The sequence below is a fragment of the Xiphophorus hellerii genome, chromosome 12, assembly GCF_003331165.1.
Source record: "Xiphophorus hellerii strain 12219 chromosome 12, Xiphophorus_hellerii-4.1, whole genome shotgun sequence".
Classification (NCBI taxonomy): domain Eukaryota; kingdom Metazoa; phylum Chordata; class Actinopteri; order Cyprinodontiformes; family Poeciliidae; genus Xiphophorus; species Xiphophorus hellerii.
Window position 1 is genome coordinate 31,125,798 of NC_045683.1, and position 27,669 is coordinate 31,153,466.

Sequence of the window (27,669 nt, forward strand, 5' to 3'; positions counted from 1 at the left end):
CCTTGATCTGTTTTGCCAATTCATTTTTAGAGTATGAAAGATTGTCACCCCTGAAGAAAGCAAAGTATCTCCAGCTGCTACATTTATCAAGATATTTTCATCATCTCCAGAACATTTTGGGAACATTTGTGGGCTGATGAAGAACAATGTGAATATGCACATACACAAGTGGACAACAATATGATTAAGCTTCTGTTAATGACTAAGAAGCCCACAGTGGTCACTGCAACCTGACAAAAGTAATGATAAATGAAAATTTACAGAAAGCTAACCAGTGAAAATCAAGTGTTGCTGTTGAACTGCGGTTCAACAGAATTATTTTAAAAAAAAATAAACTAATGAAATAGTAAACTAATGAAACTATGTGAACATTGTTGGTTTTTCAGTCTTAAACAGAGGGGTGGCAATAATTTTGTTCTCATGTGTAAGCAGGAAAATAAAGAAAAAAGATTTTGCAAAATGGGTTTGTGTGAAGATATCAATCTTTTGTGCAAATTTTATTTGGCTCCAAATATTCTGGACTGACTGCAGCAAAAATGTTCGACTTTATATTTTGCGACTTGTAGAATGGAATTTGGTCCTAGACTGAAGAATTTGTGAAGGTGCTTTTTTTTTTTTTTTTTTTTTGCACGTGCAAAAGAAACGTGCTTCTTTTTTTTTTTTCACACACAGATATGTGGATGTGTTGTGCAACATTTGGATCGATTGGGGCAAAAGTGTAAATATAAGATTTTTAGAATTTGACTCAAAAATATTTCATTTTGTTTTTTTTTACAACAGAGGTGTAACTGTTGTCTTTACATTTGTTAAAAGAAATAAGTATCCCCATTTCACTATTACAAGGCACAAATACCTTTGCACCAGATATACCTCCAGACTTATCCATCGCTAGGCAACACAGAAGCAAACAGGACAAACAAGCAAACAGCTTAGAGGCAAATTAACCTGAGGAACTGAAACCACACAGACTGGTCAGGTTGGACTGAAATACTCTGCATTTCGTTTTTTTTTTTAACAAAGTGTGTTTTTGGTGGGACATTTATTTGTGAAAACAAAAGGGGGTCCTAGGAGAACAGGGAAACCATCCGTGCAAGAACCGCCACTGCATCGCATCACACCCGCGGGAAGAAGCTGCGTGTTTGCTCCGCAGTAGCTGCCCACCCCGCACCTTCTCGCGGCACGCAGCGTGCGTGCAGGCGGCTTCTCTTTATATGGTGTCGCTTCCTTCCTGGAAGCTTCAGATGCATCAGAGGAGAGGAGAGGAGAGGAGAGCAAACCTCCCAGCTTCACCCCCAGCTGCTGCGCTGTGCGCCAAACCCGCAGCTGCCTGACCCTGTCTGCGCCCCCCGCGGCCCCACAGGCGCACTCAGTTCAAACATGTGAAGGTAAAAATCGTGATTCGCTGGATGCACTGGGATTTTATTCATTTATTTATTTTATTTTTTATTTTTTACCTTCCCGTTATCTCGTGGTTTCTCCTTTTTGCCTGCCGCCGATCAGTTTGTGGAATGCTCTGCATTTTCTTCTCTGGGTACGTTTCCACTTCAGGATGGGAACTGCGGTGTCCAAAAGGAAGAACCTGAGGAGTGACGCGATTTCTTCCGTGGCCGCAAAAGTTCGGTGAGTGTCGGAGCTGAACACCCGCACAGACACCGGGCTGCGGGGAGCTGCGGGGCGTCCTCCCCTAACGCTGGAACTTTGACATGCATGCTTGTCAGTTGAAAAAGTCTCTGCTAGTGAAGACGCGGTCGCCTCCTCTAGATAATTTGCTGCTGATGTTTTACACCTGCAGGACGCCAGCTGCCGTGACGAGCACCAGTAAAACCAGCAAACGCTGCCATGTCGCTAAAAAAATAGCTTTGGAGAAACACAGCAGTTCCAGAGCTTACAGGCAACATCCTCACCAAAGATTTGTGTAAAACAACAACAACAAACATATTTCTGCTGTTGTTGTTTTGTGGTTGCTGGTGGTTCAGTGCTGTCCTGCTTCATTCCGTTTCTGTTAAATTCCTGTTCCCTTTCATTCGGATTCGCTCTGTCCAGTTCAAAATACACACTTACATTTGCAAACAGTTGAAATCTATCCAGTTGTTATGCAATTCAGATCCAGCAGGTCATGAAAGTAAAATTAGGGAAAATATTTCTTTCTGTGGACGCTAACAGATTGGGTCAAATCTTCAAACTTCAGTGCAAAATTCCCTCCCAGAGGTGAGAGCAGAAGTACTTTTTCCACTCTTAGTGAGATATGCATTGGTCAGAATGTTTTTGGTCAATTTCTGAGTTCTGGGTTTGCAGGACTCTAAGACTCCAAACCCATCGTCTCTTTTAGAACCATGACATAAGAACAGCAACTAAAGTATTTTTCTGCCCTTCCTGTTTGAAACAGTTATTTTAATTGTGAGCAGAAGCAACATAATATCTTGGTGTAAAAGAGCAGTCACAGTGCAACAGACTTTTACTATGATTTTAAAAACAAAACAAAAAATTAGTGAGTTGACATGATTCTTGTAAGTGTGGTCAGTGTAAACTGAGTGTTATTGTTGAGAGGCTGTTCCTAGAAAATTCTGCCTCCATGCTGAGTCAGCAGAAGTGTTTATTTGGTCGGAATATTTAAGTATATATATATATATATATATATATATATATACGGCAGGACCTCATTGTTTTGATCATTCACAAGTGAGTCCAGTTTCTGTGAGTGATCCACATGGACCCAATCTACCGCCTGATGCAGTTCAGTTCTGTGCTGTTAGAGAGCACCAAGTAAAGGAACTGATTGTTGTGCTACACAACCACATAAGTGAATGTTTTAATGCACGGTGTTCACGCTTCTTTCTTTTAAGACAGAATGGGCTTAAAAGAAAGAAAGGCCATATATATTTATTACATATGGTGGCCATATGTAGTAAATACATGTGGCCACAATAAGTATTTATTAAAGCTAAGCTACATTCACATTACAGTCTGTAGTGACCCACATCAGATTTATTTTTGCCTTCATGCGACCTGTATCTGATCTATTCATGACAGTCTGAACAAGACAGATCTGATTTTCACAAATGTTACCCAGGCCACCTAGAAATGTGGCTCTTAATCAGATACATTTCTGATCTTTTCAAATGTGACCTGAGTCTGTACGGCCAGGTCGTATTCATCCGACCTGAACATCACTGATACCCAATAAATGTCACTATTCTGCATCCTGATTCAAGGAGGCACAAAAAAAAAAGAAAAAGAAAATGTGGTGGGCGTTAATGCAGAGAAAAGTTTGAAAACTAGTCAACAATGCTGAAATCACAAACACTGAGAATGAGCGCTACGTGTGATGTAGCGCTCATTGTGTCCCTACTGTTCATGAGGGACACTTTCAGTTCACACAGGGCTTCTTATCACATGTATTTGGAAATGTGAACGACTATGCAAAAAAGAAAAAAAAAAAAGAATTTCACAAAAAATCTGAATTGAGCATTAAGGCCTATGGTGTGAAGGTAACCTTAGAGAAATTTGACCCTGTTGTCACTTCTATACAAATTTTCTTCCCTGGACCACCTGTGGCTGCTAACAGGCCCCAACTGGGCTAATTCCTGGGGTCTGAATTTGGGCCACCAGGGGCGATTTTCTTGCTCTGAGCCCTGTATGGCAGGCCATTTTAACATAAAATCAGTTTCATTCCAGATATCTATAAATAAGTTTTGACTAAACAGCTACATTTTGACTGCCCTGAATGATAATTTATTATAATTAGAGGTATCTCAATTAACTAATATATCTAGTCATAAACCCAGAAATGTGTTGAAGCTGATTTTTTTTAAACGCCCTGCCATTGGCCACAGGCAACTATTGCTTTGTTTTGTTTTCGGAGATGCAACCTGACGTAACTCTCGGTGGAAAGTTGAAAGAGCAAGTCTGGTGCAGAGAAGGCTAGAATTAAACATTATTTCTGTAAACAGATTGTTGGTAATTTTTTCACAGAAATGAGCTTGCAATTAGTAGCATCAAATGAGGACAATGAAACGGGCACGGCAGTCCTCTGCTCAATTAACTCAGTGTGTTGTGTAGTGTATAGCGTAATGTTGCATAATTTATATATTTCTATGGCAAAACGCCCCCTACCTTGGAAACCTAAATGACCACTTAGCATAAGATTTCCATTTTATGATTTTAATAACAATAGCTCATTGTCTAAAGTGGGCCAGTCTAAACCAGGAAACTCCCACTGCGGTCCTGGTTGGTGCTGACTGCAGACTACAGAGATCCTTGGTGTTTTTACAATCCAGCTGTTGAGCCCTTATAAAGTGATTCTCAATAGTGGTTCATTTTTGTTTTTACTTGCAGCCTGATGTATCACACCCCCTCTCAGGTGCTGTTGTAACAAGGAAAACCATTGTATCTCCCTTCACCTGTTAGCATTCCTGTTGCCATGGCTAATTGGGGAAAAGCTTATTCAGCCAGTTCTTTTCCTGCACAGTTCAAATGGCATTTACCTTATTGATATCTGAGTCATTTTACAAAAGGCCTTCATGTCACTGGTGTCAGATCAGTCTGAGGGCATCCAGATGACTAATGTGGTGTTAGATGAGATCTGCTCTGCTGTGCCTAACTAAGCTGAGTTCAGAAGGCGAGATGCAAATCCAGTTTTTCTTCTTCCAGTCCTGTGTACATCTCTGTCTCCAATTCTTTGTTTGAGAGCCACTGACCGCTCCAAGTCACTACCTTTTGATGTCTGATCCCACACTTTGTTTTGCTCATGTTTTTTTTTTTTTTCTTTTTTCTACACCCTGTGCACTTACGGCTCGGCAAATCATGCTGATTGCTACAGCTATTGAACGACGCCTGTGGGCCGCAGCTGAGACTCTTGCAACACTCACTCGTGACTCTGTCAGCGGTCGTGAGCCACAATTCAGATCCGGAGAGTGGCTCCCCCCCCCATCTCACTGAATCCCTCTGAATCCCACCTGAAGAGGGATTAACAGTGTTGAGTCTGCTAGGTTATCTGACGTGTGGGGACTCAGCAGGGCAAAGCTGTTTTTCCTGTCTGTCTGACACATCCAGACCATGTTTCTGTCAGTGGTTGTGCACAAAACGTAAAGCAGTGGAAGGTCTAGAAGAAAGATTTGTTTCTCTTTTTCTCTCTCGTTTTTGTGTTTTGCAAAACGACGTTGCAAGAACCGAGTGATGGACAAAAAATATGCTTATTTAACCTCCAAGTACTGAACAGACCTGCTGTTGTAACTGTAGGTATTAGTAATGCTAATTTGGACATCAGCAGCTGCAACTGATTACTTTAGGAATAGATTATTCTGATGATAAATCGATGAATCGGATGAAGAAAATGTGTACACTCTACAGATTTTTCATGTAACCACTTCAGCCATTTTTATACAATATTAGAAATACATAAAACATGCAAATAAACCAATAATTAAATTCCTTTTTTAAATCATAAACATTTTATTGCCTGGAATGCAATAGCATGGCATCTTTTGGGTTTTGGGTTACACATTTACAGACAACGTTGTTTTTATCTTATGTGTGAAGTGTGTGTACTGTTCTTAATATATTTTTTCAGCAAATGGCCTTTTATGAGTCTGTGGTCAGTCGGTGATTAATCAATTACTAAGTATATTGACAGTTATTTCAATAATAGATTCATAACAATTAATCATATTAACTGCTTCATCCCTACTTCTACCATAGATATTATGTTCAAATTTAAAATGATTGTTATGCTAATTATTAATACAAATACCAATAGTCATTGTCCAGTTTTTAAACTTGGGTCAGTGCTAACATCATGACTGTTGCTGCCACCATCCTTTGTAAAAGCCCTTGTTGTGAGAACAAGAGTCACAATGAGTCAAATAGTGTATAAGCATTTTTTTAAGCAAATGATGCCAAACAAACTAACAAATGAGTGGTTGTCATGGTAACACCATGCACCGAGCCTGTGGCCTCTCAAATATGTTCACCTCAGTAACTTTTCAGGTCCAAATTCAAACTCCAGGGGACATTCTTGTTGCGTTTCCATCAGAAAACTCTTAAAAGTCAACTTTCAAGATTTTAACAAGTTGAGCAGGTGAACCGGAGTATTCTGAAGACCCCGTACATCTGACCAAAAGTGATCATATTCAGGGAGGTGAAACGCGTGTAAAGATTTGGTCATTTACACCAAAACCTGATATTTTCAGTAGCTTATATGTTCATGATCAGTGGTGGTTTGGATGAAAACACCAAAGACACTTTTACCACCTTAGAATTACATTTTTTTCTACATGGAAAAACACAGAGTTTTGTGAGACCTTTATTCTTTTAGTGAAAATAAAAAGTGTTGACTCTTGAGTTTTGCTGAAACAAAAACATTTCATTCTCTTGAGTCCGGTATCGTGTCTTGTCTTGTGTGCTGCACATATCTTTACACCATTATGTCTTTAACAGGACAGGCATATTTGGTCTTGTTGTGCTGAAAATGGTGTAACAGTAACCTTCTGGTTAAAACTCTCGCTATACAAAGTGGATTGGGGACAGACAGAGCCAAAAGGCTGAGAGCTTGATTTAAGTGTGGGAGCACAGGTCTTTTGTTATGCATAGAGCCTGGAAGCGCTTTGTGAAGAGCCCTGCTGCCTCTGTCCCATATAATGACAAACCTTTTGTAGTGCATCTCAGCAAAAGCCACTTTATCCGCTGCTGTCTGCCTCTCGAGTGGAAAAGATTACAAGCGATCGAAAGATGGTACCCTCTTTAATAATTCAAAAATGTTTGAGTCACTTCTGGGAGAAATTTGCACAGCACAACAGTTTTCAGACCTTAATAGTTTCCACTTTGGCGAATTTGTGATTTCATGGCCGTTTTCCCCCACAGGACGGTGTGACCAGCAGAAGCCCTGTCCTCATCGCTGCACAGATTAGTTCCAGCCAGGGTCCAGTTTGGTCATTAGCAGTAAAACATCCAGCAGTTCGCTCTAAAACATAAACCTGTCAGATTCTCTGACTGAAAGTCACATAAGAGGTCAAAAATACAGAGTTTCTCAACCAGCAGGGGCAACTGATTATTTTTAATGTTTAAATCCTAGTCATAAGCTGCGTTTCCATTGACCATATAATTGCACAATTTGAGATTTTCAAAAACAAATTTGCTTAATGGAAACATGTCACTTTAAAAAAAAAACTCACTTTTTTGTGCTGGGATGAGGCGTTTTTCATTTTTTATTTTTCTTTGGTCGTAACAAAATTGATTTATTTTGTAAAACTGCCATGAAAACACATCTTTTCGCATCAGATGAATCACATGATCAACAGGCGGCGGATGTTGCCACTGGTGCAAACCATGAAGAAGATGACAAGGAAGTAGTTGGAGGATGAAAGGGCAGCAAGTTTTTTATTGACGTATTGTGCAAGCAAACTTATTTATGTATGATTTTGATTGCAATTCTTACTTAATGGAAACACTGTAATTGAAAAGTTGTGCTTTTTTTGGCATTAGCAGAATATTGACCAAGTTTTGTGCACATTTGTAATAAAACACAGTTATAAAGGCTTTTTCAACATGGGACCATTTTTTTTCAAATGTCTTGCTCATTCTGGGTTTTGGTTGGGATCTACTTTATTCATAAAACATTCACATTTTCTAAAACTCACCTTTTAGAAAATGCATCATGTTTTCTAAGTCAGGTAGAATACTTAGTCCTTCCTCAGGTCAAATAGATTTCTGGGAAACTGAAAATGATTTTAGTAAAAACAGAAGTTCATGTTTGCCATTTCTTTAAAATAAGATAAGTATATTTACCTTCAAACATGAGTGCAGTTCATGTTTTGAGTAAGGTTTCTCATTAGGTATCCTTTTATAATCTACTCAACTTGAACAGCTGATATTACTTCCTAAAAATTGCTGGTTTTCTAAAAAAAATAAATAAATCTGCATATCTAGCTTAGCTTTAACTCTTTCCAGGTTAGGTTTAGTGAAAGTTTCTCCTGTTTACTCTGCACAGAGCAGGAAAACCTATTTCTCAGTTGGATGGACAGTTTTCCACCCTCCTGCCACTTCAGTGGCCAAACAACACCAGTGACAAGAAGGTAGCATTTGAGGTCAGCGCTTCCGTTTATTGACAGAGAACATGTTCCATCGGCTCTAACATGCTGCTGATGTCTTTTGCTTTACTGAGGATCCAGATGACGAATGTGTTCCTTCAGGGCAGTGTGTGTGTGTCTGCACTGCGGCTGGTATCTGTTCAAGAGACTCACTAGTTAAGCATTCAGCTCACACTGACCATACATACTGTATTGTTTTAGAACATACAGCGTTAAACATTAGATTGCTAGAAAGACCATTCTAACCACCATTCTCAATCTGCTTGAGAAATACTTTGCTTTTAAATGCCACATTTAAATGCAATAGCTACAAAATATCTCTTCATGTTACAGTTTAGCATCTTGATTAATGATGTCACTCTTAATCTTAAAGAGACAGTATTGCTTTCCAGAAACAGTGCCATCTCATAGCACAACCAAGTAACTTTGTTACCCTCAGTGTTTTTAAAAATGCTATCAAATGTTTGATAGCATTTTTGATAGAAATCTGACTTTGGAGTTTAACACTTTGAAATTGGGATACTGTCTCTTTAAAAACTCCTGCTCTTTCAGAAGCTCCGCCTTCAGGAAACCATCACAACATGGCTCCTCTGTTAACCCTTCAACAATGTTTTTACCAGTGTTGCACAGAGAAATAGCTACTATAATGAGCTCAGCTGATGTTAAGTTCCACCAGGTGTTTGCTAATTGCTGCTGGCTAGTCTGAAGGAGCTGAGTTGTTCGGCTGAGGACTGCAGCCCCCAGGGGGAGCTGTGTATAAACGGCAGTGCTTGGTGAGCATTTCTGTAACCCAGAACGGTTGCTATGGGAGATTTTAGGATTTCTCAAACATGCATGGAAGAAGAAAGCAAAGCTCCAAGTATGTTTTTGATGGCATGAATGGCATTATGACTTGATGTAGTGCTCAGAAACAAGCAGTGACTGTGAGAAGCACAAACAACTAAAAGTTGTAAAGAAACTGGACTGTGAAAACATCACTTAGTCATTTGCCACATTTGAAGCATCTTTGAACCAACATGATCGCTGAATGTAACCGTACTGGCCTGTAATGTTAAAAATATATTCATTCCATTGGTTTATTTAGGATATTTTTCCTGAGATTCTAACTATATGAATAATGTCCACAGATATGTAGTTGGATGCATTATTTCTTTTGGGGTTGTGGTAAGGTCATTCTGACTTGAACTAAATGTGTTCTGCAGCCTCCATCTACGTAGGCTCTGAAGTTTTGCAGAAGGCCATCCTTGACCTTTATAAGCCATAAGCAACATGACATCACAGTATCAGTGAATATGCAGTCTGTCTCCATGTGCTACATCACTGTTCCATGACCTGTAACGGCTGTAGTGTTGATCACATTTTATGACTCTACGTAAGTAGACGTTAAACAGGAGTCGCTGTGAAAGAAAGACACATGGTGTTTTAGTTTAGTTTAACAGAAAGCTTTTCAAGAGCCATGATTTGTGTGCTCACTTGTGTGGATTCAAAATCAGACTGAGGCTGTTGCCCTGAAAACTGAACAGGTGATGAGGGGTTGCACATTTCAATAGGAAGCCATAAAAATCCTAAACTCCCCACTCCCCAGAGGAATATAATATGGTCAATTTGTCCTTCAGGGTAATAAACCTCCTATCACAACCCCCCAGCCTCCCCCCCTCCGAAAAAAAACAAACAAAACACACAAAACAAAATATTACCTACCCAACATTAAGAGACTCCTCAACTGATATATAGAGATTGATGTGAGGCAGAATGGGAACCTGCAATCTATTATCTGAGAACTGTGAGCTCTACTGGGCAGAGATCATTTCCTGACTCATGAGCTTTGTTGTCAGTGGAGTGAAAGGAACAAGGTTTCCTTAATGAAGTCGTCTGGATTTTACAAGCCAGCCTTCCTGAGGTGTGCTGTGAGGAGAGATGGGCAGAAATGGGGGAGAGAGCAGCAGACACTGGTCATATCACAAAACATTGACCCTCATTGTGTGTCTGCACTCACAGTACAGAAAGAATGAAGGCGTGAAGCTAAGCTACAATCTCCACATCCTACACAACCTACTGCAATATTTATGGGCCTCTGCAAGTTTGGGAAACCACCATCAGTAGTAAGTGGGTGGCGTTCAGGATGACAGTCAAACCTTTTATCAGAATCAGCTTCACTGAATCAACTTCAACCCAGACGACTTCCTGTACTGTTTCACAAATCGGGAATTTGACTTCAGTTTCCAAGGACTCACAGCACACAGGCATAGAGTACATACTGGTGCTGTCAATGAACTTAAAAATGTAATATGATTAATCACACTCTAGCCCTGTGATTAATCATGATTAATCACTTTGCCTAACTTTCTAAGATTGAAATGTAAAAATGCAGGTTTTCAAAGAATGTTTAAGAAAGTGTTTCATCGTCTCAAACCAAACATCTCAGATTTCCAGGTTTTCATTTTCAGGAAGGTCTAAAAGAAGTCATTTTGTTTCAGATATTAATTTAGACATGCTAACTACAAACTGGTTTTGCGTTGGTGGGAGGATAATTCACAGCTGCAATAGACTGCATAATCCCTTTGTTTTATCCAAACGTCCATCACTGTGTTTTTTTTTTTTTTGTAAAGAATTTCTTTCGCCACTAGTCGCCTTAATATGAAAGTAATCTGACAGCAAGGAGGCAGAGAGAACCAGGAACGAGAGTAGAACTCGGGACAGCAAACCACCCAACAAAGCCGACTGCACGGAGCACTGTGAGAAGTTTGAACAATTGAAGGCAAATCCACCAAATACCAAGGAACGGTATGAAACTTCTGACTCTGCGGAAAATCTAAAAGTATCTCTGTCTCTCTCATCTCAAGCAGATAAACGTAATGGCAGTGACTCAGAGAAAACTAAAGCTGCTTCTCTCCTTCTTTTCAATTGTTTCCTGGTTGGATTCAGACAGAAACATCAACAGTAGCAGAAGTGATGGATTCATATTCAATAATAAGACAATGGAAGCCAAAAGGCATCATCGATGTGTTAGAAACTAAAGCAGCGTCGTGCCATCCTACACTCTGTCACCACATGTTGCACTGTGAGATAAGTGTGTATCTCACCCACAGCAGCAGATGGAGGAGGGGCCCTGCACTGGGTCCTCAGCCTGGCCCTCCACTCTCCATCTGTTCACTGGGGGGTGATTACTGATACAGATCATGATTAGTCCGATCAATGTGAACACTGAGGGCCGATCTGCTGCTCACCTATCTCTCTCTGTCATTAGCAGAGCATTAAATCAGCCCAGTGTTCTTCAACACAATTAAACACAAAGAGAAATGATTCATCTTTAGAACATAGGAGAGTGAAAAATGGAAAAGTATAAAGTGTAAATTCAAAAAATATTTACAGCACGGATTGATTTTCCACCTCTGGAAAAGATGCATGGATAAATTTATACGAGATAAATTCATCTTTCACTATAGCAGGACAAAATCACACATTCAACCTCTATTTAGAATACATTCTGAAAGCTTCTAATCTCTAGGTGAAGGCAAGGCCGAAATTATGAATATGTATATCAGATTTAAGTTTTATTTATTCAACCAAGAAGTTAATTTTAGATGATAAAACAGGATTATCTGAAAATACAATTAAGCATCATAATATGGATGCCAGTTTGGTCAGAAATCACGTCTGGCATTTTTTATACGTTTTATTAAGAAAATGTCATTTTTAAAATCATTTATAACCTTTTTCAATAGTTGGAAATTGGAATTACAATTGGAAAACATGTTGTGACGTTGGAGTAACAAAACTCTCCATGGAATTATTGAGCAGCTTTTTGCAAGTTTCTGCTGGTATTTTATAGTTTCTGTTTGGTGTTGAGCTCTGAGGCTTCAGGTTGGAAAGCCTCTTTGCCATCACCCTAATCTTGAGATTCCCCGATTCTAAATGTCTGACTCCAGTATCTCTGGAGTCAGATGCCAGACTCGCTGCAGTGCTGCCAGAGGCACAGATAGAATTGATCTGAAGTTTATTTTAAGTCTTTAGAGTTTAGATTTCGTTCAACAAAGACTTGAGAGAGAAAATGAACTTTCTTCAGACACTTGAGGCTTGACTTGGATGTTTGGAGTTTGATTTCTGAACATGTCTGATCACATGGATTAAACATTTAACCATTTACAAGTATTTTTTTCAGAGTTACAGCAGCAGCTTTTCAGTATGTTTCCCTGCTTACATTTTACTGCTTGAACACCAACAGTAGTTTTAAGCATCAATGATTTTACTATACATAAACATAAAGCATTTGAGGAACATAAAGAACATGAGAAACAGGTAGTAGATATAACCAGATAACGGGAAAAAACTGAAGATCGACCTCAAAAAAGAATCCGTACTGCAAATGTCAAAGATAAAAAAGAGGTTTGTGGAAAGTGCGTGGTGGTAGGAGGTGGGGGAGCAGTGGGAGGTCAGCATGAGAGGATCTGAGCTGTTCTAGATGGCTGAAGATCAGAGAACACAGCTTCAGGCTGGAGACGGCAGCAAGTCGGAGAACAAGGTGAATTCTTGCTGTCGGGCCTAGCTGAACAGTAATCTGGTTTGGTCTGCTGTGCTGCTTCCATTGTCCTCTGCCTGGTTTGGAGACGGAGTCTCAGAGCAGATTTCAATGTGAAATATGTTTGTATGGATCCAAACAGCAACTCAGCTCCCTTTGCTTTCAACAGACCCCTGGATTGACTTAATCAGTCCAGTAACTCAATGACAGCAGATCTATGTACATCAAGAAGACGATGGACTGTGTCATGGTTAGCCTGAAACCAGTGCTTGTAGCTTTAAGGAGACAGTGGTTTTATTGTTCACAGTACAGGAGCCTCCTGGGACTGCAGCATCGGTATGGTGAAGGTGACTCCTGGTCAAACTCAGAAACAACCGGCCAGGTGACCAGAGCCTTCTGTCATAATGCCACAAATCAAATGACACCAAAATGCAGGAAGGATGCAGGCAGATGAAAGTCAGTTGTTTACTTAAAGTGGCAGTAGTATATTTTTAATGTGTAATGTTGACTTTGCATTTTTGTGTTTTTATAATGTAAAGCACTTTGAACAGCCTTGTTGATGAAATGTGCTTTACAAATAAGCTTGATTGATTGATTGGTAGTATATAAAATTAACTTTTATTTTATTTTTTTTAGCTTAACATCATGTGATAATTTTATTTCCTCAACAAAAATATACCAGGAATGTCACCTTGATTCTTTCGTTCGTGAAACCCCCAAATCTCCCATGGCAACTATTCTGGGGTGTCTAAACACTTGTTCTCACCAAACACCGCCTTTTACACACATCTCTTCTTTCGAGTTTCATCCTCAAGCCAAACTTCCACCTCAGAGAGCACCACCCAACCCACCCAACCCATCTCCCCCAGACTAGTGGCAGCAGCAATCAGCAAACACCTGCTGAGCTCATCATACAAATTACTTCTCAGTCCAACGCTCATAAAAACGCTGTCGGAAAAAGTAGGAGCTTCTTTAAAAGACAGAGGGTCAACATCACGGAGTTAAATTGTTTGATATATTCTGCATTTTTATAACTGAAGTTAACATAGTTCCTTGATTGCACTAAACAATTTCACTATTTGCCTGGAAAACACATAATACTGTCCCTTTACAAATGATTAAAATCAAAAACGTTAAAATTCTGAAGCCCGGGGCTGAGTTCAAGATAAACAGCACAAGAGGAATACGGGTTGGTAGCATAACATGAGAATCCTGCTCCAGGAGCTGAACCAGGAGCAGGTGGCTGATTAGAGACAGCTGTGATTTAATTTCCACTTGAGATCAATAAAGCATTTTTTAATTTTAATTGAATTAGAGGGAAAGGAAGTAAGAGAAGTTGAACTGAGGAGATGGGGAGGGGGATGGCTGTCAGAATACACAGGCAACATGGAGACAATGTGAATAAACACACATTCAACCCAAAACCCAAACACTTGAGATTCAAGACACATGTTTCCAGAATCACATCCTATCATTCATAATAGAGAGAACCCAATGCACAAGGAGAACATGCAAACTCCATGCAGAAAGACCCCGGGCCAGGAATCGAACCCAGGACCTTCTAGCTGCAAGTAGGTACCATTGGTAATGATACCTACTGCACTACTGTACAGCCCAATATAAAACAACTGTTTTCTTTGAAGCGTTCTACTGAAGCACTTCTGTCTCCTCACTATGCTGCCACATCCTGCATTATTCTAGAAAGTTCTTCCATCCTTCATGTGCTGCCCTGCTGTTCCCTCACTCACACTGCGAGTCACACAAACATATCATCTCATTTCTGAATCATCTGTCTGCTGCTCTCCTCCATCCGAGCTCCTTACTGAATACTCCTTTTCTGACTATTACATCTCCATTCCTCATCTTGCTTCCCACTCCCCCAATTTTCTATTTTGGTCTCGCATAAATAGATCTCCCACTTGTCACGGTGTGTGATCTCCTACCCCGTCCCCTGTGTGTCCCAAGGCTGAAAACAGCAGAATCAGGGTACGGATAAAAGACATGATGGAATTCTTAACTTGTTTGAATTTCCAAAATAAAATGCTGTCTGAAGCTTTTGTATTCCTGAGGAGTTCAGTTCATTTCTGCAGTTTTTCCTCTGTCATCATCGGCTTGTTCCAGTATTTATTTTATGCACGATGAGGATTTTTTTTCCTCTTTGATGGGAGCTGTGCAGAAAATCCTGCAGGCAGATCAGAGATTACTGCAGGTTTCTTTTTTCTCCAGATCTCGTTTTTTTTTTCTTTGTACTTGCATGAGACGGGGAGGGGCTTGGAGAGTGAGAGCGCCTTCACATGCCACCTGATATTTAATTACTGAGGGCTTTTTTTCTTGTGTGCGGATTAAAACAAACACCACAGTTCCCTCAGGGAGTTTTAACCATGTGCTGATGTAAATCAGGTGCAGAGAATGTTCTGTTCCACGGTCCAACCTGAGGATGTCTGCGCAGGTCCATGTGCTGGTGGCAGGAAGGCGTTAGTGGAGTGGGTGGGCAGGTGGAGAACCATTAGCTCTGACTGCTGCTCTGTATTGGGATCTGACTACAGCTGCTCCAGCTGTTGTTGGTATTTAAATCCCACTAAACAGTTAATCTATTTATCAAAGGAAAGATTGAGTAAGTTTTAAATAGATGTGGTAGAAAGTACACCTTCTTTATGTTTTTAACATTTTGTTTTATCTTTTGTGTTTGACCTACAATTTTTTTATCTGGGGAAATGAAAGATCATTTCTACTCTACATTCTCCAGGTTACATGATCTGACTTATTTCACTTGAGGTCTAAGAATGCAGTTTCCACTAGGGGTGCACTGATTGCAGTTTTTCTGGCCAATCACCGATTATGGGTCTTCACTCATTGGAGTTTTCAGTCTCTGTTGACCTCTAGAACCCGACGGACCCACCGGTGGGTCCGTCGGGTTCTAGAGGTTTTAAGAAAACTTACCTGCTGATTCCGATTGTTTTTGTCTGAAATGTTGTGAATTATAGTAGGAAAGTTGCTAACGTGACCTGGTGGGTCAAACTTTGCATTTTCTTTTTTGGACTTTCTTAAAGCTTATTTATCTATTACTGTTGACCAGCACTTTGTTTCAGCTGTGTCTGGTATTAAAGGGCTTCATAAATAAAGTTGATGATGATGTTGATAAAACTTCTCTTACAGCTCTGCGGTTTTGGAACTCCGATCCAAAACCGCAGAGCGTTCTGGGGGATGTAGGCAAAGGAAAGGCGTTAGCTGCTTGACCTATAGAGACCAGCTAACCATGGTTGGTGGACTTAGCCAACTCTGTCTTTCTTTGGTTACCTAGCAACAACTTGTCCAGTAACTTGTGCCACAGCAGTTTCGGGTTTCGATGCTGCGCCTCAACAGTGTAGAGTGAAAACAACAGATAAAACAGGAAAGGAAACGCCAACAGTTTGACAGTGTTTCAGATACTTAAAACGTAAAAATAGTCAATTATTGATATCGGCAATTATTGATACCGACTGATATGATACGCTTTTATGATGATAGGTTTATCAGCCATATCATCCATGATTTATATTGACCTATTTCATGAACAAGCTTATTCATGTATTTAATTTTCTTTCTTATTTAATAGAGACATTGCAATCGTGAAATTGTGTTGTTTTTCATTTTTATGTATTTTACATTAGCAGAATAAATGCAAAGATTTGTGCACATTGGTAATGGAAAGCTCTTATGGAGAGTTTATGTGTACAGAGAATGTGGTGCACCTTTTCCCCCTCCACAGGAATACGGAGGGGAAGTAGGAGCATGGTCAGGTAATTCAGTGAACTTTATTACTGATGATCAGCAACTGTGAACACCTCTATAAGTCCAGGCGTCTTTTCACACAATGTCAGGGTGGAAAGACATCAGTAATGAATCATGGCTCATCAATCCGGAAAAGTTGAATATAGCATTTCCTGTCAATTTCAATCTTTCCTTCTTCAAAGGCACAGAGTTATGTTCATGCATCAAATCAACGCAAGTCTACCAACAATCAGGATTTGGACTTATTTTGCAGCAGACCTTTGACACCTTGCATATGAAATTATGTGGACCTGAACAGAGCCATGCAGGAATATCAATAAACTGAAGAAGAAATGTTGTAAAGAAAAGTGGGCCAAGATGTTTCCAGTGGGACACAGACAATGTTAGACAGAAAACATCTTTAAAAAGTAATAAATTATATATTGGATTCAGTGTTTTTTCTACACAGTTATTCCATTTTTGCCTCATCATTAATTAATAACAGCCTGGTGAAATCCTGGTGGAAAAAAACCCCAAAAAAACATTTAATATTTTGTGTTTTAGTGCAGAAAATGCCACACTGCTTTCCTTACTAATTCTGCACTCAAATGTCATGGTAATGTCTGTTTAGGTTGTGTAATCTGGTTGAAGGAGAACCCGGTTTGAGAGAAAAAGCTCAGGCAGACTCTGCATGCAGTGAAACCTGCAGGTTAACTGTTGCCTGTGTTTTGTGTCCACAGAGCAGCCAGAGCATTTGGAGAATATCTGTCCAACACAAACCCAGAGAACCGCAACGGAGCAGGTAGGGAACACACAGTAAGAGTTATAGCTGCTGTGACCTATTTCAGGATTGCTTTTGTTTGTTTCCACATCTTGATGCGGTCTGGTCCAAGATCAAATTTTAAAGGGGCAATATTATGTTAAATAAACTTTTATGAGCTTTACATTATGTTATAATGTTATTCATGCTTGAAAAACATACCTGGAGTGTTTCATGCATGTTTGAGAAATCATTTAATCTCTGGTGGCGACCATCCAGATGTGTAAAACGCCTGGGTGACCATCCAGACGCAGCTTCTCCTCTGAGCTGCCATTTCAAAGTTTCTGCCTCATAGTTCACCCGTCCCCAGCAAATCCCTCACTCAGCTCCTTCTGACTAGACAGCAGACATGAGCAAACACCTGGTGGAACTGCACATCTGCTGAGCTCATAATAGGAGCTACTTCTCAGAGCAAGGCTGGTAAAAATGTTGTTAAAGGGTTAATAGAGGAGCCATGCTGTGATGACTTCCTGAAGGTTTAGTTTCAGAAAGAGCAGGAGATTTTAAAGAGACAGAAACCCAATTTCAAGGGATTAATTTGCTAGGTCAAATTTCTTTTACATCATATTTGATCTATACAGCATTTTTATGACAACTGAAGGTAACTTTGTTACGTGATTGTGCTATAAAATGGCACTATGCGCCTGGAAAACACAATACTGCACCTTAAAAAAAGTGCTAAAAAGGGGGGAAAAATTTAACAGGAGTTCAGTATTTATTCACCAAAACCAGATGCAAAACATCTAACCAGGAAGTGAAAAAGTTCACCCTTCCTACTTACATGGGAATGTAGGCAACGTAGGCAACATCCACATACTCTCAGTAATATTACCTTGTCTAATTTACCCTATATATTAGTTAATAAAAGTTCTTCCTGGTAAAGTTTCAAGATAGCGCAATTTTAGTGAATATTGTGAAACTTAAATACTGCACACTTTTTCGTCACACTGAACATTTAAATTCAGCACAGAAGAAGTTGAAATGAAATCAGCAAAGCTTGTGCAGCAGTGGCTGTCTTCCAGTTCCAGAGTTTCATCAGGACAAAAACGGATAGAAATTTACTCTTAACTGGTTGCTGGTCATTTTCCACTCTGTTGAACAAGCAGGGTCTGCTACTCAAATCTCCCTATTTACAAAGCACTGCACCGCTTCTACTGTCGGCCATTTTGTGCCGGTGTCCTCCGAATGCGAAACCTTTTGGATTATGTAAGGAGTAATGAGTGACTCAACAAAGTGTGTTTTCAAATCGAGCCGTTCGGGTAAATATAGGGACCAAAACCACTCAAACGGTGTAATGCTCAGCATCAAAACACTTCAACATTTGAAATCCCAAACACAGCAGCTGCATGTGTCGCTCTGCTGGATCAGAAACACATTAATACTTATTATTCTCTTAAGTACACTTTATAGCCTTATTCATTTCAGCTTGTTTTAGACGGTAAGGTGCAACACTCACCAATTAAATCTCCTTGTTTGAGAATTCAGACCCTTTATTGATTTTCTACCTTCTAGCTTGACACTAGAAACACTTGGATCCACAGGAACTTGGCTTTATTACCACTGCAGAATTTGAGCAGCAAAATCCCCCAATGGACTACGCTATAATATTCTATACTGATTTAGATTCTATGCGACACGGTTATGTATGTATGTAAATTTTTTTAACTCAATGAAAGTTTTAAAAAGTATCTCTAAAAAAAGTTTTTAGAGCGTTTTCTGGCATTTAGCAAATAGAAATAATTTTGGTAATTCCAAATACGCTAAAGCAAGAAAAGTTTGGTCTGGTTTAATTTCAGACAGTGAGAAAAAACGTATTTGTGTCTTTTTATTTGGTCTTTGTAAATCTCTCATTTCAGCTGTACATCCAGACGCCTAGAAGCTGAGGATGTGTGAAATGACAAATTCTCCTTGCGCTTTCAGTGTTTAAGCTTCTTGTGTTCCCTGTTCTGGATGTTGCTGTTGCTGTGTGTATGGCATTTACCTGCCTGTCCACTTTACCACCACTTTAAAAAACTGATTCTCAGAGCCATCGAATAAATAGGTAGGGATCTTCAAACCTCACAAGAGCTTAGCCCTTCTTTGTTTTCAAGGAGGAACAAACAGTCTCATCTAAATTCACCTTTTTTGATTGTTACCTTCTCTTAACGGTGAGTTCCTGTTACTGTGTGTAAAAGTCTCTCCTTCTGCTTTGCTTCTCCTCGTCCCCAGATCATCTTCTGTCTGAAACTTTCCCCGGTCAGGACTGTGACTCTCCGGACGTCGGCCGTTTGCATAACAACAATCTGCCGCCGCGAAGCAACACGTTGCCTATAACTAAACCCAGTCGATCCCACCAGCCCCATCCCAGGACAAATCTGCAGTCTCCCCCTCAGGTCGACACCCTCAAAGCTCAAGGACCCTCGGGCCCCTCAAAACGTAGACTCTCTGTCGAGCGAAGCCTCTCCTCAGAGGACCCACCAAGTGCCAGAGGCTCCGAGGGGAGCGCTGCTCTGAAGCCACCCAGGGTGTACACAATAACCAGAGAAGGCGGGATGACTCTTGGGGGCCCCGGAAGCGAGGAGACCGTAGAGTTGGAGGTACTGAAGGGCCCCAGGGAGCACCCGGGCTCCCAACCCTCCAACCCCGCCATCTACAGCCTGTCCTGCACCAGCCAGCCAGCAGCTACAGCCGCCCGAGGCAGCCACCACCGCGGTAGCCATCATCGCGCTAGCCATCACCATGCCAACCAGCAACAGGGAGGGCCCTCATCATCCTCAGAACCTCTGCAGAGCTCAAGGAGTGCCAGCAACATTGGTGACTGGGGGATAAGGAGAGGCGGCTCCAGGGAGGAGTACAGCCCAGACTGCGTGGCCTGTATCCGAGCCCCGTGCCAAAGCCAGAGGTCACTGGACCTGGACACCTCACCACGGGACGCAGGGAAGCCCCGCAAGAAGCTGGAGAGGGTGTACAGCGAGGACAGGACGTCCACTGACGACAAGGGTAGAGAAACATTGTTAAATGATTGAGTAGAAACGAAGTGGGCAAAAGAAAAAACTTTGGCACAGACTCTTTTCATCTCATTTAGTTCTGAACAATTTGTGCTAAATTTAGACGAGATTTGCCCAAGAAGTTTAGTTATTCATAAATATTAATTATTTTAATGATTTAAATCAACTTCAGTTTGTAAATCATCCTCAAAGTCAGGAAGCAAGCACTAACAGCTACTTACAAACATGGCTTTACTGTCTGAAAGTTTAGGAATTTTTCAGATTTTGATTTAAGGTACAAAACACAACCTGATTCAATTCAGTGAAGAAACAACACTGTGGCAGTACTCTTTTTTTCTCCTTTCTTTCTTTTCTTTTTTCAAGCAGTTCAGATTTCAACAAAACAAAAAAAAATTTTGAACAAAATATTCTGTAAAAACAAAAGAAAAGATGCTTGAAGTAGAAGCAGCACTTTAACCCGTCCAGCCTCAGAGTTTACATACAAATTCTCAAAATGATAAATCTATGAATGCATAAACACACATACGTGCATAAACATACACACATAGTGTATCAGTATATGCACAGATACAGATGCATATGTATACCTGCACCAGTTTATGTAAGAATTTAGTATTTGCAATGCGTAAAGTCCTGTATAAATGAGACAGCTACAACAGCAAAAGCATTTTAAAGTTTGAAAAATGAAGCCATGCTAACCCGCTAAAGCTACTGCTTGCGTTGTCATCTGAGCTTCTGTCACATCAGTTGGAAATAAAAAGAACTACCTAAAAAAAAAAAAAAAAGGGTTGTCATTGTGTTAACACACACCAAATTGACGTTGAATCGTCCAGCAGCGTCCAAAAGCAAGTGCTTATCCAGAGGTGCACCAACCTGCTGATGATTCATTCAACAATGCATCTGATTAGCAGGATGAGAGCGCTGCCTACTCACCTCTGGATGGAGGATCCAGAGGTTCAGTTTTAACACGCGGCTTCAACAAAGTACTGGTGTGTGTGTGTGCGCGGGCGTGCATCGCCGTAATGTCTGGTGTTCTTCTTGTGCTTTCTCACTATTCTATAGGGGCATACATGAAAGTTTCACTTTTCACTGCCATCCTCAGCTGACTGTAAGGCTTGTGTTAAAAATAAACCTCCTCTCTGACTCATCCCCTTCCTTTTGTTCTCCGTCTCCACAGAGGACGGCTCTAATAGCTGGTTCCCCAAGGAGAACATGTTCAGCTTCCAGACAGCCACCACCACCATGCAGGCGTGAGTATGGCCAGGAGTCCGCCTCAACCCGCACTCCGTGCCAGGGCCGGGCAACGGGAACGTGAAGTTTAAGCACGTTTTATGGCACTTTAGTGATAACGATAATTTTTTTTAACTGCAAAGTAATTTCCCTGCTGGGATGAATAAAGTACTTCTATTCTATAAAAGTGATAAGAACTATTTATTACCTCTTGTTTCAGGTAACTGTGAGGCTGTGACCGCACGGCACAGCAATCATAGTCTCAGAAACACAAATAACACTCTCGAAAAAAATCCAAGCAAAAAAATCTAATAAATAAACGAAATAGATACTGTTCCATCCCCAAGGCAGTCTAGGGGTCTTGGAGGGGGGCAGTAACAATAGATAACCAGGGAAAAAATGAAGAGACAAAACCAGGAGGGTAAAGTTAAAGGTTTATTCTTTAAGTGGGATCGGAAGAAGTCTCAAAGGTGAAAATGAGAACCTAAAAGAAAAGAAAGGGGAGAATAACAACAAAAACCAGGGTTTCTAGCAGACAAATCCTTCATCGCAGCACCACAAAGCTGCAGCACACATGCTGCCCAATTGGCCAAGAGGCCCTGAAAGTCAGTTTCCCAGCTAGACTTATATTCTGCTCATCAAGAGTCAGAGTGAAACCAGCTGGGCCTGCTTAACCCGCTGGAGCTCAGCAGCAACCTGAATTTGGGGGGAAATCCTACATGCAGCCACCACTGCATGTAACAGATACAAAAAAATTTATAAGGTTTTGATTTATCAGAATAAATGATAAATGACACAATAAATGCCCACCCTTACTGCTGTGCCTCACAGGGCCTTACTGTCTTTTCTGCACATTTGAATAGAATAGAATAGAATAGAATAGAATAGAATAGAGGTACTTTATTCATCCCAGAAGGGAAATTACTTCGCAGTTACAGCATAGAGACAAGACACAATAACAACTACCACTGAGTAGTAGTTGTAGATAAAATAAAAAATAAAATATAAAATGCTATAAATTGTAAAAATATAAAATGCTGTTAATATAAAAAGCAACTTAAGAGCAGTCCTTGCAAAGATTAAAAAAAAATGCAGATATGTATATGTAAATATATGTACAGCAAGTGTGCCACAGTGCAGTTGTGCAAAATCGGACTGATTAGTGCAGAACAATGATTTAGCTTTTATTGTACAGTGAGATGGCATGTGGCAGGAAGGATTTCCTGTATCTGTCCCTACGGCAGCAGAGCTGGAGCAGTCTATGTGAGAAGGTGCTCTGCTGTCTGTCCACTATGTGGTGGAGAGGGTGCTGTTTATTGTCCATAATAGACAGAACCTTCTTCAGTGTCTTCCTCTCCACCACAGTTTCCAGGGACTCCAGCCTTAGTCCCAGTACAGAGCCAGCTTTCCTGATGATTTTGTCCAGTCTATTAGAGCCGCCGGCTCTGATGCTGCTTCCCCAACACACAGCAGCAAAGAAGATGGCACCGGCAACAACACTGTGATAAAAGGCCTCCAACATCTTGCTGCACACATTGAAGGATCTCAGCTTCCTTAAAAAATAGAGTCTGCTCATCCCCTTCTTGCACACAGCGTCAGTGTTAGATGCCCAGTCCAGTTTGTTGCCGATTACAACTCCCAGGTATTTGTAATCCTCCACCTCCTCCACCACTTCCTCTTTGATCTTCAGTGGCCGTGAAGATGTCTTCTTCCTTCTGAAGTCAATCACCATCTCTCTGGTCTTACTAATGTTGAGCCTCAGGTGATTCTGCTCAGACCACTCCACAAAGCTGTCCACCAGTGTCCTGTACTCCCCCTTCATCCCCTATACACGTGTTTTCTTATCATCAGAAAACTTCTGTAGGTGACATGACTCAGAGTTGTACTGGAAATCAGTGGTATACAGGGTGAAGAGAAAGGGAGAATGCACAGTTCCCTGTGGAGCTCCTACGTCACTGACCACCACACCAGACAGGACACTGCCCAGACAGACAAACTGTTTGTGTTCAGAACTCATCACTGTCATACATTTTATAGCAATTTTGAGCTTTGAATTGTTTATTTGAGCTACGTTTCTGTTTTAGTTAAGGTGGATTTTTTAAAACTACGAATTGGATGAACAGATTTGGGGTTTTTGGGGGGGAGCTCTACACCGAGTCCAAATTCTGAATCACACTGAAATATACATGAACTAAGCCTTATACAAAGTGGGACTGAAGGTCCTTTAATGTCTAATATAGGACTGACTTTTCTGAAGCCATTCTTAACAACAGCTTATTCCTAGATCATAAGTTTATAGATATAAAGAATTTAGATGGATATGTTACAACTCTGCCAAATACAGACAGAAAACTTTCATGGAACAGAGGATAAAAATAACAACTCTGGCAATATGAAGAGTTTCAGGGATTTTTAAACATCATCAATTGGAAGTTGTCATGACAATGATGAAACAAAGTCTCATTGTGATAAGACATTTATCATGATAAATGACAAATGACAATAAATTCCCAGTCCTGTTTCGACTTTGAGTAAATTGGGGAAAGTCGACAATAAATCTAAACGTCTCCAACGTGGAAAAAAAGTTTTAAAATCCTGAATATATATTTTATTAACGCAGACTGAAAACCTGTCCACAGCTATAAAATAGGAAATTTGTTTTTGTTGTTTTAGAAAGAAACTTGATCAAATAAAAAAATATATATATATATATTCAAAATTACATTCTATGCTATACATTTACAGACGAATAAAGAGACTCACACGTTCACACATGCCCTGTAGTTAGTGGATAATCATCGCCTCTCATTCTGATCTAATAATTACCACTTACAAACACCCTCAATCAGCCCCCTCTCTCTCACACCCTCATTTTCTCTGTCCGTATGTCAGTGTCTCTCTGTCCTTTTTCTGTCTGCCTCCATCTGCTTGTCTCCCTATTTGGGTCAGATTGATGAATGGTTCTGACATGGCCCCTGATTAAAGTGGCTTGGCCCTGTCTCTCATCTCCACATGACGGGTGTGTCGCCGTTTTATTGACCACATCGTCATCGATCAAAGTGTTAGTCATAACGGCCGGCCCCCTAATGTGAGCTGACAGTAATGAAGTTTCTGCTGCTCCTAACTTCTTCCAGTCTACATTGGCGATCGGTTATTTGTAATACGGTGAGAACTGAAGCGTATATCAGTCCTTGAAATGTGTGTGGAATATTTTAGTTGACCCTGTTACTTACTTCTCCTATATTTCTTTTTTCTTCATCTCTCTTTTCTTCTCCCTCTGTCTGGCGGCCTTCCAAACCTCGACTCTAGCATATCGTGAGTAACCCTTCCAAACGCCTCCACTGTTTTCTTCTGCTCCTCTGCCTTTTCCCTCTTATGTGCTTTAGGTTAACGTCTTGAACCCTTTTTTCCTCTTGTGGTTTTTGTGCTATGCTGTCTGCTGTGTCCTCAACCCCCACAACCGTTAGCGTCTGCAGGACTGAGCCCGTGATGTCATAGATTCAGTAATCGGGATCGGCTGCAGTGCAGGGAAGGTGCAGTGCAGTGGGAGTGATGGGAGAAGCCCTGAGCATTCAGCTGCACCCAGCAGAGCCTGACTGTAGCCAGGCACGAGTCACAATGCAGACATGTTTGACAGCAAGTGTCACTAAGCTTACAGATCATGAACTAGTTTAGCTAACCCCATTAGCTTATCCAGTCATCATTAAAAAAAAATCAACTTGATAATCAAATCTCTTCATCTGCTTTCGCTGAATCTGACCGGGCGATGTTTCCTTGGATTAAACATTTGGAAACAAAAACGAAAGAATTGGAGCGATACCGAAAATGGTTAGAAAAAAACGTCGCTCTCATTTATTTGACTTTGCATTGTTGTAAGCAGAACAATGCAGCTGCATCAGTGATGCTGAGCAGCACCAGCTCACAACTGGATGAAGGTTGGAGGAAAAACATCACCGTTGTGAGCAGATTTCAGGCTGACAGACTTTAGCCTCTGGGAATGACTAATCTAAAAACAATGACTCTAACAGTTTCACCTGTGGGTTACTGATCACAAACCCATTTGTTAAATTAGAATATTATTGAAAGATTATTTATTTCAGTAACTCCAACACCAAGTGAAGCATTTTATATTGGTTCCATACACACTGATATTTTCCAGACTTTATTTCTGTTATTTAGAATTATTTTCTACTTAAAATAAAACCATGATAAGATCTTACTTGTCCTCGCAAAGAAAATGATTACGGTCTCATGGCTGAAGCCTCAGCCCCCAACGATTTCCCAATGGAGGGAGGTTTATCATATGGAACAAATTATGGCAAAACTTCAGATGAAAAGTGATATCTTTATAGAAAAATGGTCCTCAATTCAAACATTCATTTCAAACCACAACTGATGGAAATTACGATTAATGAATGGGAGATTCCTCTTTGTATTTTTATTTTTTATTTATTTATTTTTACTATTACTATTGTTTTTTCTTGTCTTTTCTTTAAAACCTTGGACAAACAAAACCCTTTTTTAGAACATAACATGTGAATTTCTACATGTAACCTGTAAGATGTGTGAGATGTGACATGCACTGGAAAATCTGAATAAAAAAGTTCAAAAATAAAAAAATAAAACCATGATATTTAAGATTAGAATATTGCACTTGTGAAACAAAGTATTTTTAATACAGTAATATACTGTATGTTGGAGGCTAGTGTCTTCAGTGACTGTCATAAAAAAGATTTTACTTGGTTAGCACTTCAGCAGGGCTTCAACTAGCAGTATTCAACTATTCCATCAATTATTCTGATGATTAATCTATTTATCGGCTAAAAATAATTGTCACATTCTGCTGATTTTTCATTAAACCACTTTTTAATCCAATATTAGAATTACACAAAAAGATACGAATAAACAAATGATTTATATTCAATTCCTACTTTAACTAAGAAAACATTTTATTTCCCTAAAAGCAGCCACATTCCTTTAGAGAACCCTTGATAGGAAAAGATGCGACTGCAGCTTAAAAAAAATAAATAAATCCTTCTAACATCAACATGTGAAAAGCTCAGACTGAACATCTATACAGTTTAGGGCTGATGTGCTGATTATTTTTTGGATTAACTGATGTATAATTTGATTAGTGTAAGAATTTTTTGATGGATTTTGAAACAGGCTAAAACTAACCTGAGGCGTTCTGGGTAGAATATAATTACAGACAAATAAGGATGTTTTTCTGTTAAATACCAAATGTATATATTTTTTGTAACTTGGGCTTCATTACTTCTCTAACTATGTTGTTCTTTCAGCAAATGGCCTTTTTTGAGTCTTTATAATCGAGTTAATTATTAATCGACCATTGTTTCAATAACTGATTAAGATAAATCATTTCAGCTCTACACTTCACACCGTAGAACTTAATTCTTTTTTTGATTATAATTTTTTATCTTTATATGATGTAATGTTGGCTAACACGTTCCTTCTTGTCTTTCATGCCTGATACAATATGACTTATCACTGCCAAACATGTAGCTTACCGTCTAGGTTTAAGTTAAAAACGTTTCAGAAAACTCACCAACAGTTTTACTGCAGAGTTTAGCTGCAAATAAAAAAAAAGTAGCAGCTTCCAGCCTTTAGGATGGAGGATCTCCAGCCAAATGTTTAATCAGTCTGCATTAGAACGTTTTACATTCCAAGTGTCTGGTTTTGGCGGGTGGAGGAGGGAACAGGGAATGAGTTCATGTGCGAAAGAAAAGTGATGTAACAGCAATGAACAGGCGGAGCTATGGAGGATTACAGATAATAGGTGGCATATAGAGCTATGTGACTTTATTTTTCTTTTCATTTCTCATCAGCTGTCTGTCTGTCTGTCAGTCAGTCTGAACCAGGCCCGTAGGACACGGGTGTTTTTCTAACGCAGGCTGTCACAGCCCATTCCCCCGATGGCTGCCGTGAGCCGTTATTGTCCAATGCTTTAAATAATATGAAATAATGGTCATTAAAATTGAGCTCAGAAAAAAGGTGATTTATTACAAAGGAATATTTGATAAGTCAACACCTGTGGTGGGTAATTATTACCAGACATGAAGTGTTTCATACAGAGCGAATGAATCTGAACAGCCAGTAGGAAGGATGTGCAGCTTCCGTAGTTTTTCCTTCACTGTCTCTTCTTGTAGATTCCCGTGGTGCATTGTGGTCCCTGCGTGTCTGTGGTTAGTCTATGGTCTGTACAAGAGAGTATCCGTGGTGATGAAACATTCCTCTTTTGCTCAACTCTTGTGAAAAGTT

General features: G+C 40.1%; 1 protein-coding gene across 8 annotated transcripts in view; it reads left to right on the forward strand.

Annotated features, from left to right (window-relative positions):
* Positions 1-951: 951 nt before the first annotated feature.
* Positions 952-27,669, forward strand: part of nsmfb (NMDA receptor synaptonuclear signaling and neuronal migration factor b) — a 61,566-nt gene continuing 34,848 nt past the window's right edge. Inside the window, exons 1-6 of one of the 8 annotated variants that reach the window (XM_032579101.1) lie at positions 953-1,385; positions 1,501-1,620; positions 17,094-17,155; positions 19,382-20,152; positions 21,338-21,410; positions 24,700-24,705. In XM_032579101.1, coding sequence (XP_032434992.1) covers positions 1,550-1,620; positions 17,094-17,155; positions 19,382-20,152; positions 21,338-21,410; positions 24,700-24,705 — 983 coding nt within the window. In that variant the 5' untranslated portion in view covers positions 953-1,385; positions 1,501-1,549. Of the gene's footprint in view, positions 1,621-17,093; positions 17,156-19,381; positions 20,153-21,337; positions 21,411-24,699; positions 24,706-27,669 lie in introns of all 8 variants that reach the window. The other 7 variants (XM_032579100.1, XM_032579105.1, XM_032579099.1 and 4 more) reach the window with 7 other exon arrangements.